The sequence below is a fragment of the Triturus cristatus genome, chromosome 2_1, assembly GCF_964204655.1.
Source record: "Triturus cristatus chromosome 2_1, aTriCri1.1, whole genome shotgun sequence".
In the NCBI taxonomy this organism is placed as follows: domain Eukaryota; kingdom Metazoa; phylum Chordata; class Amphibia; order Caudata; family Salamandridae; genus Triturus; species Triturus cristatus.
Window position 1 is genome coordinate 970,742,682 of NC_140581.1, and position 18,619 is coordinate 970,761,300.

General features: G+C 49.4%; 1 protein-coding gene across 1 annotated transcript in view; it reads left to right on the top strand.

Moving 5' to 3' along the window:
• Positions 1-18,619, top strand: part of SNAPC3 (small nuclear RNA activating complex polypeptide 3) — a 223,651-nt gene that overhangs the window by 132,820 nt on the left and 72,212 nt on the right. The window contains exons 4-6 of the mRNA XM_085633853.1: positions 457-561; positions 8,392-8,541; positions 11,237-11,319. Of these exons, the coding sequence (XP_085489979.1) occupies positions 457-561; positions 8,392-8,541; positions 11,237-11,319 (338 nt within the window). The remainder of the gene's footprint in view (positions 1-456; positions 562-8,391; positions 8,542-11,236; positions 11,320-18,619) is intronic.

Here is an 18,619-nt window from a genome sequence, read left to right on the forward strand (position 1 = left end):
ATACACCCCTATGCAAATGAGGGAACAACCTCTGTTGATAGCGCTGGCGCTTTAAGTGAACCAGAGCTATCAGTATTATAGAAGGGGATGCACAAGCATCTGCGCCCCCTTTTATAATACCAAAGTGTCCCGGGGGAGCGCAAAGCGGGCGCAAACTCCCGTTGCGCCCCTGGGGCTCCTAATGTAATATGGCCCCAAATCAGTAAACGTGGTATCCCGGAAGGCAGTGTGGACACATATTGCAGGGACATCATTGTTCATGAACATTGATCTGCCTTTTTCTTCTAAGAGCCAAGATGATGTTCAACGTAGATTACAAAAATGTTACACAAGTTCTCAGTCAACATTTTCTGAGCATTGTGTCTCTTGAATTATGAAAGGAAAGGGACTGTTACAAAATAATACTTCTTAACCTACTATGAATGCCATTCATGACATAAACTGTTTACTCCTCAGGAGTCGCATGCGGAGGGAAAGAAACCACAGAATCCATCCGATTTAGTGGATGAAGGAGAACTCGTCTTGACCCTAAATATTATTTATCCCATCATATTTGAAAAAGTGAGTATCAAGCATGTTGCAAAGCAGTGGTTCCTTAGCAGCACACCTGTCAGACTGTTAGAGCATGGTAAAAGATACCAAAAGTATGTAAAACTGAAGTGTGTTTATAGTTCTCTTGTCTAGATGGGAATATAGTTTGTGTCAAGAGTCAGTCAAGGTGACTAAGGGAATAGTGAGATATGGAAAAAGAATGGTTGTTGTGGAAGTGTCAAAAAATGCTGGAAAGTTTGCGAATGGACAGAGGTGAAATTGAATGAGTTACCAAAGCAAGTGCAAATTCTAAGAAGATGGATGGGTCACTTGGGAAAATTGGGTACCAAAGTGAGATATTCACAGGTTGGGAGCTGGTACGTGTTTAATGGTACCAGCAAATGTAACGTATTTTGTCATGTCTTAGCTTGGTATTGTTCTTCTTATCATCTGCATTGCCTTTTTGTGTCCGTATGTCTTGTTTTCCCAGTTTAATGTTTGTTAGTTTTTTTTTTGTCTGGGGATTAATGTTCTGTTTTTGTTTGAGATGATGTGTTATATCCTAGCTTATTCTATGGTAGGCCTTAAGATTAAACCACTTCAGGTAGGTCTTTTAAAGGCTCCTTTCTCCATCCAATTCTAATCAACTCCCACGCTTCACCCAGCACACTGACGCCAACATTCAATGCATCATTCTAACAGCACTCACACTCAACATATTCTACTTCACTTTTTTCAATTAAAATTCTTTTGAAGTTTAAAATACAATGTTTTATCACGAAGATTGTTAGAATACACTTAAGAGTTGCAAAATGTGATGCAATCCAATGAGGGCAAAAGAAAGCAATAGCCCAAAGAATCTGTAATTTTGCGGCCAGTTGCAAAAAGTTTGAAGAAACTCAGTATCAGACAGGAAAATAATATATTTGTATGAAAGGTGATTATTATTTTGTGTTTCACTCTGCTGTTAAAAGCTTTTCATGATTTGATTGTGTTCCAACACTGCCTTAAGAAACATTAGAACATTGGAATGTTGAGCACTTCATTGAAGACAATGAAGTGCTCTGGGCTTCTAATCGCTGGTAACAGGCTGGAGCAAAAACATTCCAATGTTTGTTCACAGCTATTGCTGTGAACAAAGGCCTCCCTGAGTCCAAGGGGATTTCAACCCCCTTCGGGCTCCGTGAGGGCTTTGCTTTACAGATTAGAACATTCTGCCCTCTAGGGGCAGAATGTTCTAGCAGCCTTAGATCCCTCCATTAGCAGGCTCTACCGGCCATTAAAGGCCCGCTCCCTTGTTAAAGGTCCTCTCCGAACGCTGGAGCCGGCCTTTAATGACCGGTAGAGACCACTACATCGAGCTCTAAGGCTAAATTGAATACTTTTAAATCATAACATTAAGGAGCTTGTTTTGCGCAGAATATGATATGTTCGAGGCATGTGGGCTGCTGAATTCATATCTGTGCATAGATCGCCGCCTAGTGTTGGGTCCGGATGTTTGCACGTTGTTGTCCTGGAAGAGTCTTCGAAGTATCCTTGGATAGGTGACTCCTCCCCTGGACTACAGTGCGCATGGGCATCCTCTCCATCCTCAGATTGTTTTTTTCCGCCATTGGGTTCGGATGTGCTATCTTAGCTCAAGTTAGGAAAAAATTTTGTCGAGGCCTTTAGTTCGCGTCGGTACTGTTTATCGATCGGTTTTCGATACTCTCTGTTAGTTTACTAACTTCCAGCACCGACTTTGTTCGCATTTACCTGTCCATCAACTACTTCGACGATGGAATCGAGGACGCCATTCAAAAGGTGTCCGGTATGTAATGCGAAGTACCCACACATCGACGTCCATCCGGTGTGCAACAAATGCCTTTCGCCGGACCACGACGAGTCGACATGTATGGCCTGTGCCCGGTTCCGTTCAAAGAAGACTCTGCGGAATCGTCGAGCGGCGAGGCTCGAAGCGCAGCACGCGGCACCGGCCCCAGCTGACATCTTCGACGACGCGGACGACGTCGAAGAAGTAGAAGTCTTACCCTCCAGTCCCGTTTCCGACCAAGAACCCGGATCGGACGAGGCCGACGAGTCACTCTTCCACAGAGGTGAAGACGACACCGAGGTAGGAGACGACGAGGAGGCCTTAGGGGCCGAAGAGAGTAGCTCCGATGATGAACAAGGCCTACCTGTTCAAACCGAGAATTCACCAGTGCCACAGACTATGGCTCCGGTCGAGGGATCGCCTTCGGGCCTTACCCGAGACCTATCACGCAGTCCTTCGGCCCCGCCCTCGGGCCCGGCCTCGGACGTTCAGCGGCAGCCATTACCGCTTAAGCCAGCTGGTTTCCCTTCCACGAAACCGAAACCGAAAGCTGCTCAGGTTCCTACGAAACCGAAACTGAAAGTGGCGCTAGTCGGATCGAGGCCTTCAACACCTTCGACGCCGGCGCACCGTGTCGGCACCGACCGCACCAAGGGGGACTTCGGTGCCGAACTCGAGACGGGCGACATGGGAGTCGACAAACGGAAGAAGGCCATCGGCGCCGAAAAACCTGCTCGGTTACCGGCGTCGACGCCACCGACACCGAGGGCCGTCCCGCCTGCTACGCCTCGCAGCACCCCCTCGACGACACCGAAACCTCACGTGTCGAAGACGTCGACGGTGATCTCCGCACCTCGGCTCGATGCACCACGGGCGCAGAAGATATCTGCAGCCGCCTCGACGACCCTGGCGGGGGCCACGACCTCTAAGGCGCCCCGAGTACGGCCTGGCGCAATGCCAGGCTGCAAAACCAAGGCTGCCCTCCAGGACCAGTCGGGTTCGATCGATCCAGCGGTTTCGTCGGTGCCGACCAGCATTACCTTCGGCTTGCCTCCATCCACAATCCCGAAGGCGTTTCAACTCAGGACACAGGCCACCAAAACTGCGGTTACGCCTGTCGAGCCGTCACCGTCACGCGTCATCGACGCCGACACTGGCAGGATGATTCTCCACGACCGAAGGATAACTTCGGAACCGCCATTGGAACCTTTCAGGATCCCGCTAAAGAGGAAGCTGCCTGTGGACACAGAACCTCTCCTGTATGAACCCTTTCATTCACCCTACCAGGATCCACACCGGGCCTCCCCCACACGCTCCGACACGGATGCATTGGAGGACTACATGGGTGAACAAGTCCCCTACCATGTGGACACGGACCCTGATGACCAGCAGGACCCTGACCAAACTTGGGGCGACCCTGCAGACCCCAGTGCACCTCTTGATGCACAGGACCCACAACTATATGGGGCAAAAACGTCACCCACAGAGGATACTGCGGCGTTCAACGCTCTGATTGAACGGGCGGCGAACAACCATGATGTACAGCTTCACTCTGATATCATCGAAGATGACTTTCTAATGGACACCTTTGCATCCTCAGAAAGACATGTAAAGACTCTGCCAATGTTGAAGGGGGTCCTTAAGCCAGCCACTGACATTTTCAGGGAACCCACCAGGGCACGAGTGATAAACCCCAGGATCGATAAGAAATACAGATCAGCACCTGGGGATCCTACTTACATCAGAGGACAATTACCACTCGACTCCATCGTTGTGGCGAATGCCCGCAAGAGGGCACACTCGCAGACAACGGGTGACGCTCCTCCCCCGGACAAGGAGTCCAAGGTGCTGGAGACCTCCGGCAAGCGAGTTGCCGCACAAGCTGCAAGCATATGGCGCATAGCTAACACTCAAGCGCTCCTCGCTCGCTACGATAGGGCGCACTATGACACAATGGAGCAACTCCTTCAACACCTCCCTGACCCCTACAAAGAAGGTGCAGAAATCCTTATCAGAGAGGGACAGCTACTCACAAATGCTGCCATCAAATGTGCACTAGACGCTGCTGACACGGCTGCCAGGGCCATCAACACTAGCGTCATCCTACGACGTCACGCCTGGCTACGTATCTCAGGATTCAAGCCTGAGGTACAAAACAATATCCTTAATCAGCCTGTCAACCCCGACTTTTTGTTCGGGCCTGAGGTTGACGCCACCCTCGAGAAGATAAAAAAGGACACGGACACTGCAAAGTCCATGGGCGCCCTACAAACTCAGTCCTTTCGGAGCGGCTCCTTTCGTCGCCCCGGAAACAAGGGAGCAGGCAGAGGACAGGGGTCACAACAAACATATAACAAGGGTAATACGCAGACCACCTACGATAAGAACACCCGAGGTGGCTATCGTGGCTCCAGTACCAAGGGCAGAGGACGTGGCTACGGCAACACCAGGTCCTCCCCCAAGAACAAGCAGTGACGCCCTCTCCCTTCCTCCCGACCACATAACACCTGTCGGGGGAAGGCTACAACGGTTCCTGTCCACGTGGAACTCCATCACCACGGACAGGTGGGTCAAAGATATTATAAAATACGGTTACTGTCTGGAGTTAACTTCCACTCCACCCACAATACCACCAAGAAACCGTCCTATGTCTTCAGAGCACTTGACGCTCTTACAGCAAGAGGTAGAAAGTATGCTTCTAAAAGGCGCTATCGAGGTCGTACCCGTCCACGAGCGGGGCACGGGGGTTTACTCCCTCTACTTCTTAATTCCAAAAAAGGACGGGTCGCTCAGGCCTATATTAGACCTGAGACCCCTGAACCAGTACATTCTTTCGGAGCACTTTCACATGCTCACTCTACAGCAAGTCCTTCCGCTTCTCCAGCAGGGAGACTTCCTAGCATCACTGGACCTCAAGGATGCGTATTTTCACATACCCATCCACCCCTCACACAAAAAATACCTCAGGTTCACTGTTCAGGGGCAGCACTATCAGTTCAAAGTCCTTCCCTTCGGCGTGACAACAGCGCCCAGGGTTTTCACAAAGTGCCTAGCTACGGTGGCGGCACATTTACGGAGACAGCACATACACGTCTACCCCTACCTAGACGACTGGCTCGTTCAAGCGAGATCGGCCCAGCAATGTGCAAGCCACGTGTCCCGTACCATTCACCTTCTTCACAGTCTGGGATTCTCACTAAATTACCCAAAGTCTCATCTCCAGCCCGCACACGTACAACAGTACCTAGGTGCGACTATAGACACTCTGGCGGCCACAGCTCAGCCAAATTTAGTGAGGATCAACGGCATACAAGCGCTGATCTCCAAGTTCAGACCCAACCACTCGCTTCCAGCGCGAGTGTTTATGCAGTTGATAGGCATGATGGCCTCCTGCATCTTCATAGTCCCGCACGCGAGATTACATATGCGCCCACTTCAGGAGTGCCTAGCACGTCAGTGGAATCAGGCTCAAGGACAGTTGAAAGACCTAGTGTTGGTGAGCGGTCGGGCATACAACTCTCTGCATTGGTGGAATCCACAAAACCTTTGCAAGGGCCGACCGTTCCAAGAGCCTGTTCCACAAATAGTACTGACAGCGGACGCGTCTCTCCAGGGATGGGGAGCTCATGTACTCCACTACACAGTGCAGGGACTATGGACGACACAACAGAAGAAGATGCACATCAACCTTCTGGAACTGATGGCAATCTTCCTGGCCATGAAGGCTTTCAAAGTACATCTGTGCAACAAGGTCGTGTTGATCCGGACGGACAACATGACCGCAATGTACTACATACAGAAGCAGGGAGGGACACACTCTCCACAGTTGTCTCATCTGGCTCAGAGCATGTGGAAGTGGGCCATTCAGAGGAACATGTTCCTCATGGCGGAACACCTCCCCGGCAAGGACAACCAGATGGCGGATCTGCTCAGCAGACACAGCCACCAGATGCACGAGTGGGAGTTACACCCATCGGTACTCCAACCGTACTTCCAGCAGTGGGGTCACCCAGAAATAGACCTATTCGCGACAAGCGAAAACGCAAAATGCCAAAGCTTCGCCGCCAGATTCCCACACCCGCAGTCGCAGGGCAATGCGATATGGATGAACTGGTCCGGCAAATTTGCGTACGCTTTTCCTCCAGCACCGTTGATACCGCTGGTGGCTCGCAAACTCCGACAACACTCCCTGACACTCGTCCTAGTTGCTCCCACGTGGGCACGCCAGCCGTGGTACACCACCTTCCTCGAACTTTCCGTGGTACCGCATCAAAGGCTGCGGATCAAACCCGCGCATTTGACGCAGAACCATGGAGAGGTTCAGCACCCAGATCCGCAACAGCTGAACCTGGCGATCTGGCTCCTGAAGTCCTAGAGTTTGGCTATCTCAATCTGCCACCTGACTGTATGGACATCATCAAGGAGGCCAGGAGACCCACTACAAGAGCTTGCTATGCAGCCAAATGGAAACGGTTCGTCATTTATTGCGGTAATAATGACATTAACCCGCTGGACGCATCCATCCACAACATCATATGTTACCTCTTACACCTATACCGATGCAATCTGGCGTACACCTCTATACGGGTCCATTTGACCGCAATATCAGCCTATCTGCAAACCAGGCAGCACCTCTCTCTCTTCAGAGTGCCTGCCATCAAAGCATTCTTGGAAGGACTCAAACGAGTCATTCCACCTAGTCACCCACCGGCTCCAATGTGGAACCTCAACTTGGTCCTCACACGCCTGATGGGTCCACCCTTTGAACCTCTACACTCATGCGAGATTCAATTCCTTACCTGGAAAGTAGCCTTCCTGGTAGCGATCACTTCCCTAAGAAGAGTTAGTGAACTCCAGGCACTAACCGTTCAAGAGCCATTTATTCAGGTTCACGCCAACAGGGTCGTACTACGTACCAACCCCAAATTCATGCCCAAGGTAATATCGCAGTTCCACATGAACCAGACTATTGAACTGCCCGTTTTCTTCCAAAACCCACAAACTGTTGCAGAGAGGGCATTACATACACTAGATGTACGGAGGGCCCTCATGTACTACATCGACAGGACTAAACCCTTCAGGAAGACAAAACAACTGTTCGTTGCCTTTGCCCCACACCACAAAGGTAACGCCATCTCCAAAGCAGGGATAGCCAGATGGATAGTTAAGTGTATTCAAATCTGTTATCAAAAGGCAAAACGCACATTAACTATTCCACCACGAGCCCACTCAACACGCAAGTTGGGGGCTTCCATGGCCTTCCTAGGAAACATTCCCCTGCATGATATATGCAGAGCAGCCACATGGTCCACTACACACACATTTACAAAACACTATTGCGTAGATGTGCAGTCAAAACAGCAGGCAGCTGTAGGACAGGCTGTTCTCAAAACACTTTTTCAGACCGCTGCAGCTGGCACGGGTAGCCGCCGCCAATAGAGGGCACTGCTATGTATTCTATGCACAGATATGAATTCAGCAGCCCACATGCCTCGAACTGAATATGCTACTTACCAGTATGCATCTGTTCTTGGCATGTAGGGCTGCTGACATTCATATCGCCCTCCCTCCTCCCCGGCGCCTGTCGCAGCTGCAGCTCTCAGAATCATTGCAAGCATGGTCATCACTTTCTGTATCTACTCCATCACTGCCACAATGGCGAAAAACAATCTGAGGATGGAGAGGATGCCCATGCGCACTGTAGTCCAGGGGAGGAGTCACCTATCCAAGGATACTTCGAAGACTCTTCCAGGACAACAACGTGCAAACATCCGGACCCAACACTAGGCGGCGATCTATGCACAGATATGAATGTCAGCAGCCCTACATGCCAAGAACAGATGCATACTGGTAAGTAGCATATTCATTCAGAGAACCTCTCACTCATACCTTAGTAAAAGATGTTACTTCTGAGACCAGAGCTCCTGGACAGTGTTTTACTGTGATACACTGTCCATGGATTATATTCTCCACAGCTGTTAATATAAAGCAAACAATTGTTTTAACCTGATACCATCATCTTTTGTGTTCCTGTATTTTTGTTGTAGCATAAAGAGCACAAACCATATCAGAGAGTGATGGTGTTGGGTAGTCAGAGACTTACTGAGCTTCGGGATTTTATTGCGTGTGTCAGCGACCTCCAGGTAGGAGGAGAATTCAGCAACACCCCTGACTTGGTGCCTGAAAACATCAGCAAGGTACGTTTTGGATGTTAAAAGACTCAGCATGAATTCTGCACAGAACATGAGATCTTATTTTATTAAATAAACAAAGTTATACATTTAAGCACATTTTCTAAGGCGGAGGTCTCTCCCAGGTAGTTATTGACCAGGGTGGAGTCAGTGACCCAATCCAACATGGAGGACCAACTACCTTTACTTTTGTAAATCAGACCCCTAAAATTTGGAATGAAATCCTCAAAATTGTTTGTTAGAAAATATGTGTTTCACTGATCTACTTAGATGGAAGCTTGCAAAAAGCATGCTTGGATTACGGTTTTGGTGAGAAGGCGTTGCCTTTTTATTGAAATGCTTTATAGTGAATGCCTGGGTTTGAGTGTCTCTAAAAGGGACTTGCAGAAAGGGTGATAACAGGATTTAGTGACAACAGAAGTCATTTTTCAGTCATGCTAAACACATTGTATGAATTGTGGTTAGTTTTAAGCATATATCACCATGTGGAATATGCTGTTCATCTGTTAGGATTTGATTAACCTTGTTTGTGAGAAATCGGGTTTCTCACATACTTTTCTGATGGATATTATAGGAAGTGGTTCAGAAGAAAAAATGACACTTTTCTATAAACTCCCAAGTATATTTCTTGGCTGTGTGCAAAAAAGGTCTGACTTAACGCCTGTACTTTCAACAGCACTATGAGTCTGTCCGTTGATGTTGCAATTTTCTTTTGGACTTTACCACAAAATAATAATAAAAAACAAAAAAGCTTACATTTTATGTCCTTTGCAGATATGAGGCACACATGAGTGCCATGGTGTAGTAATAGGAGTTGTACAACAGAAAACATTTCCAATTAAAGAAACTGATTTAAAATTAAATAATATAAATTATGACTAATGCACTAAAAAGTTAAAACAAATATATATCTTCTCATCCATGTCAGCAAAAATGTTGGCATAGTCAGTAAAACAACTACAACCAGCAGAAGTCTGTCATTCCCTAGTTTTGTAATGTAGCTTTGTGAATATGCTACCATTCGTATTCAAACAAAAGCGAGGTACCCCTGAATTCCTCCAAGGTGGAATAGGAGCTGTTGAATCTGAAGTCTATAGAGGAGGGGGAAGTAAATGAGCATTGCGTTTTAATGTAGCTACGAACCCAGTTGGATACAAATGTGTGGGGAATGATAGGTTTGAAGTCCTTCATGGCAAAATATATTTTAAAGGGCTAGTCGGCTAGAATTAGTTAATAATTGAGATCCCTACCCAAGTCCTGCATCCCCTTTCCACATCATTTTCTCTGACAATCTATCCTGTCTGACACTTTATACCTCTTTTATTTAGTAATAACAATATTTTGGTAGACATTGTTTTTTTTTAAAATCTGTATTTTAAATGCATGGGAGGAGATATTTTAGAGGTGCAGAGTGCTATTTGCAGATAAAACTCACATTTAAATGAATAGATGTCTTACTGCGGGTGCCATAATGCTCCGAATGAATATATTCAACTATAGTTATTAAAAGAAATGTTTAAATAAGTAACGTTGTAAATCAGACGGAACGTTGAACGTGCTTTTTTAAAACGTGGTGAAAACTGGTCTGGATTGCTGGAATTTGACAGATGGGAAAACATTAAATGTATAATACAAACATACAGGAAGGAATGTTTTTGGAGATTTTGTTTCAAGAACGTGTAGCAGATATCAGAACAATTTTCATGTACATATTCAGTCTTCTGTCAGGGAAAGTGAATGACTTGAAAGCATTTTTCTCCAGCAGCATGTCATCCAGTGCAGTCACACTTTGTGACCTAAGTGAGCACTCTAGTTCTTTAGCGGAACTATTTGATCTTCACAAGCAACTATTAGAGGAAGAAGGTATAACAATAGATAGCTTGATATAGTAATGAGGCTTGTCTCAGGTGCTGGCCATGATTCTCCTGAGAAACTATTAACTGGATATGAGCCAATCAAAATACAGAATTTTGATTAGCAATTTGGTATACATTATGTATGTGTATGTAGAATTTACTTGATTATTCTTGTTAACAGGTGAAGAACTCTCAATACTGTTTACAGAGGTTGCTAAATGCATTGCCATTAAATAGTTAATGAGATCTAGCCAATGTAAAAACAAAAAACTATTATTATTAAAGCAGTGTGTGAAATACAAATCTTGAAGACCATTATTTGCTTTTCCAGAGTACTTGTGTGCTGCTTAGCTATTAAGAAGTGCTGCTACTCTTCCTTTCAAATGTGAGAGGTGCAGGTTCTAGGTCCCTAACTATACCTGCCCATTTAAATCACTATATTAGAGTAACATAGTACCTACTCAAGTAACTTAGATTTACTTTTGAAGATTTCCTTCTGTATTAGCATTGCTTGTCTATTTGTTTTGTGTACTAGTGATTGATTTAATGTATTTCAAGCATTCTTCTAAAGCAGGTTATAAAATTATTGGAAGAAATTAGTAGTTCGCAAATTCGAGTTTAAGGTTCATCACAAAAACATATGGCAGAAGTGAGAACCCTAAATGCTTTACATTTGAACTTTAAAAGTTGTATTTGAATACAAGTGAGCAGGTATTGAGACAAGGGAGCTTTATTCTCATTATTTTCGAGGGTGGCAGTCAAAGCTTCAGTGCTCAAGAGTTGAGTATGAGCTCCACTTTCTTTGACATCCCTTGAATAATTATCTTGGTTTTCTTTTCTTCAAGGATCTGTTCAAATCTGCATTCTTTTATTTCAACGGCGTGTTCTACAATGACATGAGATACCCTGAATGCAGAGATTTAAGCAGGTACTGTAATTTTCTGTTTTCCGATATCCTGTGTGTGTGGGTGGCACAGCGATCCTAAGTGTCTCTGTTAAAGTGTAGAGTTTAAAAAAAAGCTTTCGTAACCTACAGAGACTGAAAGATGGCTCCAGATCAGAGCAGGTATACACCTGCAACCACTACGTATTAACCTACGGAGAGCCACTCCCATATGCTTACTCGCTGCCCTTCACACAGTTGCGACTGGAGGCTGTGGTTGGCAGTATGATGACTGATAATTTGTGACACAGGCAAGCAAGAAAGTAAATGGATTGCAGGCTGTCATCTCTCTTTCTGGTGACTACAAATTAGGCCCAACAACTCTTTGAAGTGATGTCAAAGAGGTGGTTAGTGGTTGAAAGAGAAGAAATCCTGAAGTTGAAGATTTTCATCTCTAAAGTCGAAGTCGAGAACCTTTTGGCCTGATTTAGACTCCGGCAGGCAAACACTGCAACACAGAACCCGGAGTTGAAACATATCAAGGGGGTGACCCACAAGCTGACACATTTCTTCTTTCTTTCTTCCTCATCAGTAGCATCCTCATAAGTATGCAAATGGCCTGCTTCTTGGGCCAAATGAGCTCTGCCAAGCACTCATGGATAGAAGTACAAAAAAGATTAAATATTTTTTATTCTGTTGAACTCTTCCAATGATCCTTACACACAGAGTTGATATAAGTGCAAGTGTGAAACCGTGAGAGACAGTGTGTTTGTATGTGAATGTGTGGAAGATTGTGTGTATGAGTGTGGGTATCTTTGTATGAAATTCTTGGTATACTAAAGTGGGCTTGAGAATCGATGCGACAAAATCTGTAAGAGAATGCAGTGGTAGGGTGGGTTTGTCAGAGAGTATTTGTGTGGCTTGTCAAAGAGTATGTGTGAAGCATAGGGAAAGAGAAAGGCAAAATATGACGAGGGCAGGTTAGCGACATTTAAGCTTCTAGGGAGAAATATGGTGTTCATGACCATAACCTAGTAGGATTTTGTCCTAGAAATAACCTATAAGGAGGTATAATGGAAAGGAAAATGGGGGTCAGAGTGTTTGTCTGGGTTTGTGAGTGTTTTGATTTGGAAATCGTATCTATGGAGTACATCCAGTGTTCACAAAAGGGTTATTTGAATCATCAAATGTTTAAATATTTCTATTTACGGATGGGATTTATATAAGTGTATACCTAGCTGCATAGCAACAAAATGCCGTAAAACATTGTTTTATAGAGGGGTTAGGGGAGGGGAGGGGGGGTTGTTCGGACGCATTACAAAATTTGGGGAAGAGATGAAGGAGGGTTACATGTTGCCAATAATGCGAATGAAGATGCACCTGTAATGTATTTATAATTTTAGGGATTGCTCTGCTGTCTGCAACTTTTCTTTTATATTGAGAGGCAGCTCTCCTGTCAGTACTATTTTTTGATAGAACATTGTGTTAAGATTTCTGGTCACTTGCTGCTAAATGCAGTATAGAACATAAGCGAATACATGGTTATTCCAATTTACAACCTATAGATTCCTTCCCAACCTCTCACAGGAACAGCTTTGTCTTTGCTACCTAACAAAATTTAAGCAGACAAATGTTGACCTAATAACAAAGATGACTGATTGCACAGGATGCGAACTACAGGGGCGAAGGGTCGTCTTCCAGATTAGGCTTCAATAAACATAAAACACACACAACATGCTGCAGTCAAATAAGGGATGATTTGGAACTTACTAGTAATAGTTACTGGTTTAGACAAAGGCAGGATTGCTAGTAGTATGCACGCGGGACAGTGTGGACAGCAATAAACACTGTGTTTGTAGGCAAGTGGAGCTGTCTTGGGAATGAAGTACAGTGAGTGTAATGATTAATCAGATGTCTGGTGGCTCCATTCTAAGTATACTGCATTTTTTTTAAATAAGCTCTTTATGGTTGCCATTGAAATGATCGAGGTCTGATGCTATCAGGGACGTAGTCACTGTGATTTGGACAGACAACAGTAAGAGAAAAAGTTTCAAAAAGAAATAGCAGGCAGAAGCTACTGCAATCTAGAAACCTCTACTTTGAATGGTTGTGAGATGTAATAACGCATTCCAAGTTGTTTCAGGTCACCGGTGCCCTACTCCCTGGATTAACCACTCCAAAAACCTTAGAGTTACAGAACAACTCACCCAAAAGCAAGAGAGACACTCCATGAAATGTAGATTGCTCAAAAGTACTTCAAATAATAATGGTTTAGTGGAGTTCATGTTCCTAGAAGTGTAGAATAAGTTGTGCAGCAGTAATCAAAAACTGAGAAGAGAGGTCATAGTTAGGATGATAATCTTTATTTTTTTCTTGTAATGCAACTAAGAACACAACTAATGAGTTTTGTCCCTGAAACAATGGGGATTCTGCAGGACTGACAAAAAAATTATAAGAAACAACAATCATGAAAATTAAGTTTACTAAAATCATATGATCAATAAAGCACATAAGTACACAGAAATTCAAATCACCTTGGGGCCCATAACCAACACTGGTACGTGATTCAGTGTCAAGAGATTGCATGCGCCATGTGTGATATTTAGGTACAACCTAAGACTGTAATATTGAACATTGATTAATGATTCTCATTAACATTCTACTCTAACTACACTAGATCTGTACAATTCCTTCAAGAAAAAAGCCTTCATTTATTTGTTCATGAAAAAGTTAACATTGACATGTGTCATTTATAAATCTTTATAGACTCTTTAAATCTCTTGAAATGAGTGACTTAATGTATTCAACAATAATTGACCAGAAAGACTCATGTAAAAGATCACAACAAGACAAAATATAGTAATATTATAGAAGACCAGACATTTAAACAAAAGACCCTTCCCCGACTACACCCGGGAGGTTCAAGAGCAACGCCGATCATACCTGGAGGTGAAGCATAAGATGCGCTCCTTGGGTCTTAGATACCAACTTCAGTTCCCGGCCCGCCTCCGTGTGGTCTTCCAGGCTAAGACCTTGTTTTTCGACACTCCTCGGGCGGCATGGACTTGGCTCACTGAGGAGCGCCCCTTGCAACAATCTGGGCGAGCGTCCCCGGCCCGGAGGCCTACGGATCTGGACACAACCAGGCCTCCTCGCCCACGCCGTAGAAGACGCACACAGTCCCGGCGGCCCCGGGGGGGGTTGACGGCTGGGCCTCGGTCCACGAGCAGGTCGGGCAGGATGCCGAGGGAATCGTCTGCCTCATCCGGGACATCTACTCAGGCGGCTGGGGGCCTCCGGAGCCGGTCGCCGCGACCGCCAGACCCGTCCCTGACCCCCCTCATCGCGCCTGTGGACCTTTCTGATCTCTCCCGCAGCCCGGTCATTTGACTTGGGGTGGTCTTCCATCTTGGTAGCAGCTCTGGTGGCCCGGTCCCGCGGCTGGGGCCGCCGCCACGGTCCTGGACTCAGCGGATCTCCGCCCATGAGTAGTAGTCTAGGCCGGAACACTTGCATCCGTACTTCTGGAGGGGTCCACCACGCTCTTGACACCCGAGCGCTCGCTTGGGGCTTCTGTAATAGTTGTTGATGTTAGGGCGACAGATGCTTCAGTTCCCGAAGTGTAGGGTGGGGGGTTGGGGGTTAAGGGGTGGGTTTTGTTGGATGTTTTGTTGGATACTCCTCCTCGGGGGGGTGGTCCTTTTCGTTCATGTCTGGTCTTCCATGGGCGCGCCGTATCGCAGCTTCCTGCAAGCGTTACTGCAAAGCCCAGCGCTTGCCCACGCACGCGGCCTGTTGCTGCTCGCTCCCGTCCTGGCGCCCCTTGGCTTCCTCCCGCGGGCGTCATTGCTGCGCTCCGCGCTGGCTCCTGCCCACAGTCTGCTGCCGCCCGCTCCTGGCCGGGCGCTCCTGGTCCCCTGTTGCCTGCCCCCTGCTTTCCCCGCGGGTCCTGGGCGATCCTCCTCTCCTCCCGGCGCATCAGTACGACATGATGTCCTCCCGACACCCCTGGGGTGGCTCCGACCCTGCTATGTCCCGATGTACCCGTTGCATCCATGGCTGACGTGACCCCCAGGGCACAGCTGCACGTCCTGTCCTGGAATGCGAACGGCCTGCTGGATAGGCATAAGCGCACGGCGGTCCTTAAATATGCTCAGCGCGTTGGGGCCGACGTCCTCCTCCTTCAGGAGACCCATCTCCTTGGGGAAAAATGTCCTTTCTTGGCGCGCTATGGCTACGACCGGGTGTGGCACTCGGGGTTCTCCCGTGGTGCCCGCGGGGTGGCGGTCCTGCTGCGTCGTTCCTTCCCCTTCGTCCTTCAGAGGGTGGCCCGTGCGCCCCTGGGAATCGGGATTGCCATTTGTGGTACGCTGGAGGGTCGCCCGGTCAGCTTCCTTTCACTCTATGTGCCCCCCTCGGGACTGTCGCAGGCTTTATCCCACGTCGCCTCGTTGTTAGAAGTTCTCCCCGTGGGCACTGTCGTGCTTGGGGGCGATTTTAATGCGGTCTTGGCCCCACAGCTGGATTCGTCGGGACCGATTTCGGACTCCCGTGCCGCGCGAGCGAGACAGCTGGCGGGCTGGGCGGAGGCCCAGGGCCTCTGCGACGCCTGGAGGCTTTGGCATCCTCACGACCGTCAATACACCCACACTTCAGCCGCTCACCACTCTCACGCTCGTATTGATATGGTTTTTGTCCCCCCCACCGAGTGCGGAAATGTCCAGGATGTCCGCATCCTTCCCAGGGGCATCTCGGACCACTCGCCAGTCCTCCTGGGTCTGGGCCCCCCGCCTCACGCGGCCAGGCCGGTGTGGAGGTTCAACGCCTGGTTCCTCCAGGACAAGACAGTGCGCGAGACGGTCGGCACTGAGCTCGCTCATTACTATGGTGCCAATGAGGGCTCTGTCTCGTCTGCAGGCACCCTCTGGGAGGCTTGCAAGGCAACCATCAGGGGGGCGGCCAAGGCACAGGTGGTGCGGCACCGCCAGACACAGCTGCAGCAGCTCACTGCCTGCGAGGCCCGGGCGTTGCGGCTGGAGCAGTCGCTCTCCGAGCATGACGACCCGGCGGTGGACCGACAGTTGCGGCTCCTTCGTCAGGAGATTTGTCAGCGGTCCCTAGAGGCGGCCAAGCTTCTTTGGCAGTCCTCGGTAGCGAGGGTCTACGGCTGGGGTGACAAGAACGGCGCACTATTGCACCGCCTGGCCACTTACCCCAGGGCGTCGCGCATCATTCCGGCGATTGCCGACTCTTCGGGGGTGCTCCAGTCCTCCTCCGTGGCTATGGCGGAGGCATTTGCCCAGTTCTACTCCCAGCTCTACCGAGCGCGTGCGCCGGACCTTTCTCTGGACGCCCTGCTCGCGTCCGGGAGCGCCTGCCTGGCCCGGCTTCGGCCGGACGAAATGGAGAGCCTGGAGGCGCCCATCTCCGCCGAGGAGATCGGGGAGGCAATCGGGCGTACGTCAACGGGGAAGACACCGGGACCGGACGGTTTTCCCCAGGAATTCTTTGCGGCCTATAAGGACACCCTGGTCCCGCGGCTGAGAGCCCACTATGCGGAGGCGCTTGAGAGGGGTTTCTTCCCCCTGGAATCCGACCTGGCCACGATTGTGGTTTTGCCCAAATCCACGCCGCCGCCCGCTGATAGAGCGGCCTATCGCCCAATTTCGCTCATCAATACTGATGTGAAACTCTATGCGGCGGTTCTGGCCCAACGACTTAAGCCCATGTTGTCGACCTTGGTCCACCCGGATCAATGTGGCTTCATGCCCGCTCGGGGCACGCGCCACTGTCTGCGCCGTCTCCATGTGGCCTTGGCCCATCGCCATCGACTGACCCCGTACCTCGCCCTCCTCCTCGTTGACTTCGAGAAGGCTTTCGATTCGGTGGGGTGGGCCTACCTCTTCGATGTCCTGTCCCGTATGGGCTTTGGCCCCCGGTTCCTGGGGATGGTGCGAGTCCTCTATGCCCGGCCCCGTGCCAGAGTGCTGGTCAATGGTGCGTTGTCAAGGCCCTTCCGGATTGGCCGGGGGACGAGGCAGGGTTGCCCATTGTCGCCCCTTCTCTTCGCCCTGGCGATGGAGCCTCTGGCCGCCTTGATTAGATCCGATCCCCTCCTTCGGGGGTGGGAGTGGCCCGGCTTGGAAGCCGACAAAATCGCCCTCTATGCGGATGATGTCCTCCTCTACCTGGGGGACCCAGCGAGCTCCGGACCGCGCGCACTATCCATCCTGAGCCGCTTCGGCCGGGCGTCGGGTCTCTCCCTCAACCCACGGAAGTCGGTCCTGGTACCGTTGCACCCCTCCAGGGAATGCTTTGACTGGCAGGAGACCATCCCTCTGCGTCGCTTAACATTTCAGTACCTGGGCATTTGGGTCTCCCTCCTCCCGGAGCTAAGCTGGGCGCTCAACGTCTCCCCCCTGGTCAAGAGAGCCAAGGTCGATCTGGCGCGGTGGCAGCAGCTGCCCCTCAACCCGCTGGGAAGGGTCGCCCTCTACAAAATGATGATCCTTCCCCGGTTTCTGTATGTCTTGCAAAACACTCCCCTCTCCTTTCCGCGCCCGTGGTTCCGCGAGCTCGACGGGATGGCGACGAGATTTCTCTGGGGCGATGGGAGGCGGCGGCTGGCTCTGTCGACGTGCCGTATTCCCACCTTTGACGGGGGCCTGGGCATGTCTGATCTTTACCTCTACTACATGGCCACCCGCCTACTGGTCATTCACGACTGGTATGGAGGGGGTTGGTCCGACCCGGCCTACAGGGTGGAACTTCACGGCTTGGGCTTCTCCGACATCCAAGACCGCCTGTACGGCGCCCCCATCCCTGCTTCTTGCCCGGACATCACCAGGGCTGTGTTCCTGTCCTGGAGAGCGGCGCTCCGCCTCACCCGATGGACGGGACGGTTGACCCGGGTCACTCCCCTGTGGCACGGGACGTGGTTGCGGGAGGTCACAACGCTGGAAGGCTTCAAATCATGGGATCTTATCGGCATATCCCAGCTGGGGGACGTCTGGCGGGGAGGGCGGATGTGTTCCTTTTCGGAGCTGCAAGCGCGTTTTTCCCTTCACTCCTCCCAATTTTACCGTTACCTCCAGCTGCGCCACGCCATACGCACCTACACGCCACTGGACGTCCGGCTGCCGGATCACAGCCCTCCGGAGGCTCAGGTTCTGCTGGGCAACCTGGGGAGGGGGGGCATCTCCAGGATCTACCGCTCCCTCATTAACTGCACCCCTACATCCCTTGCGGGTCTTAAGGAGCGCTGGGAGGGATGGGTGGGTCCCCTGGACGAGGCCGACTGGCGGGACGCCCTTATGGCCCCCCGGTTGGTGACGGCTTCCGCTAA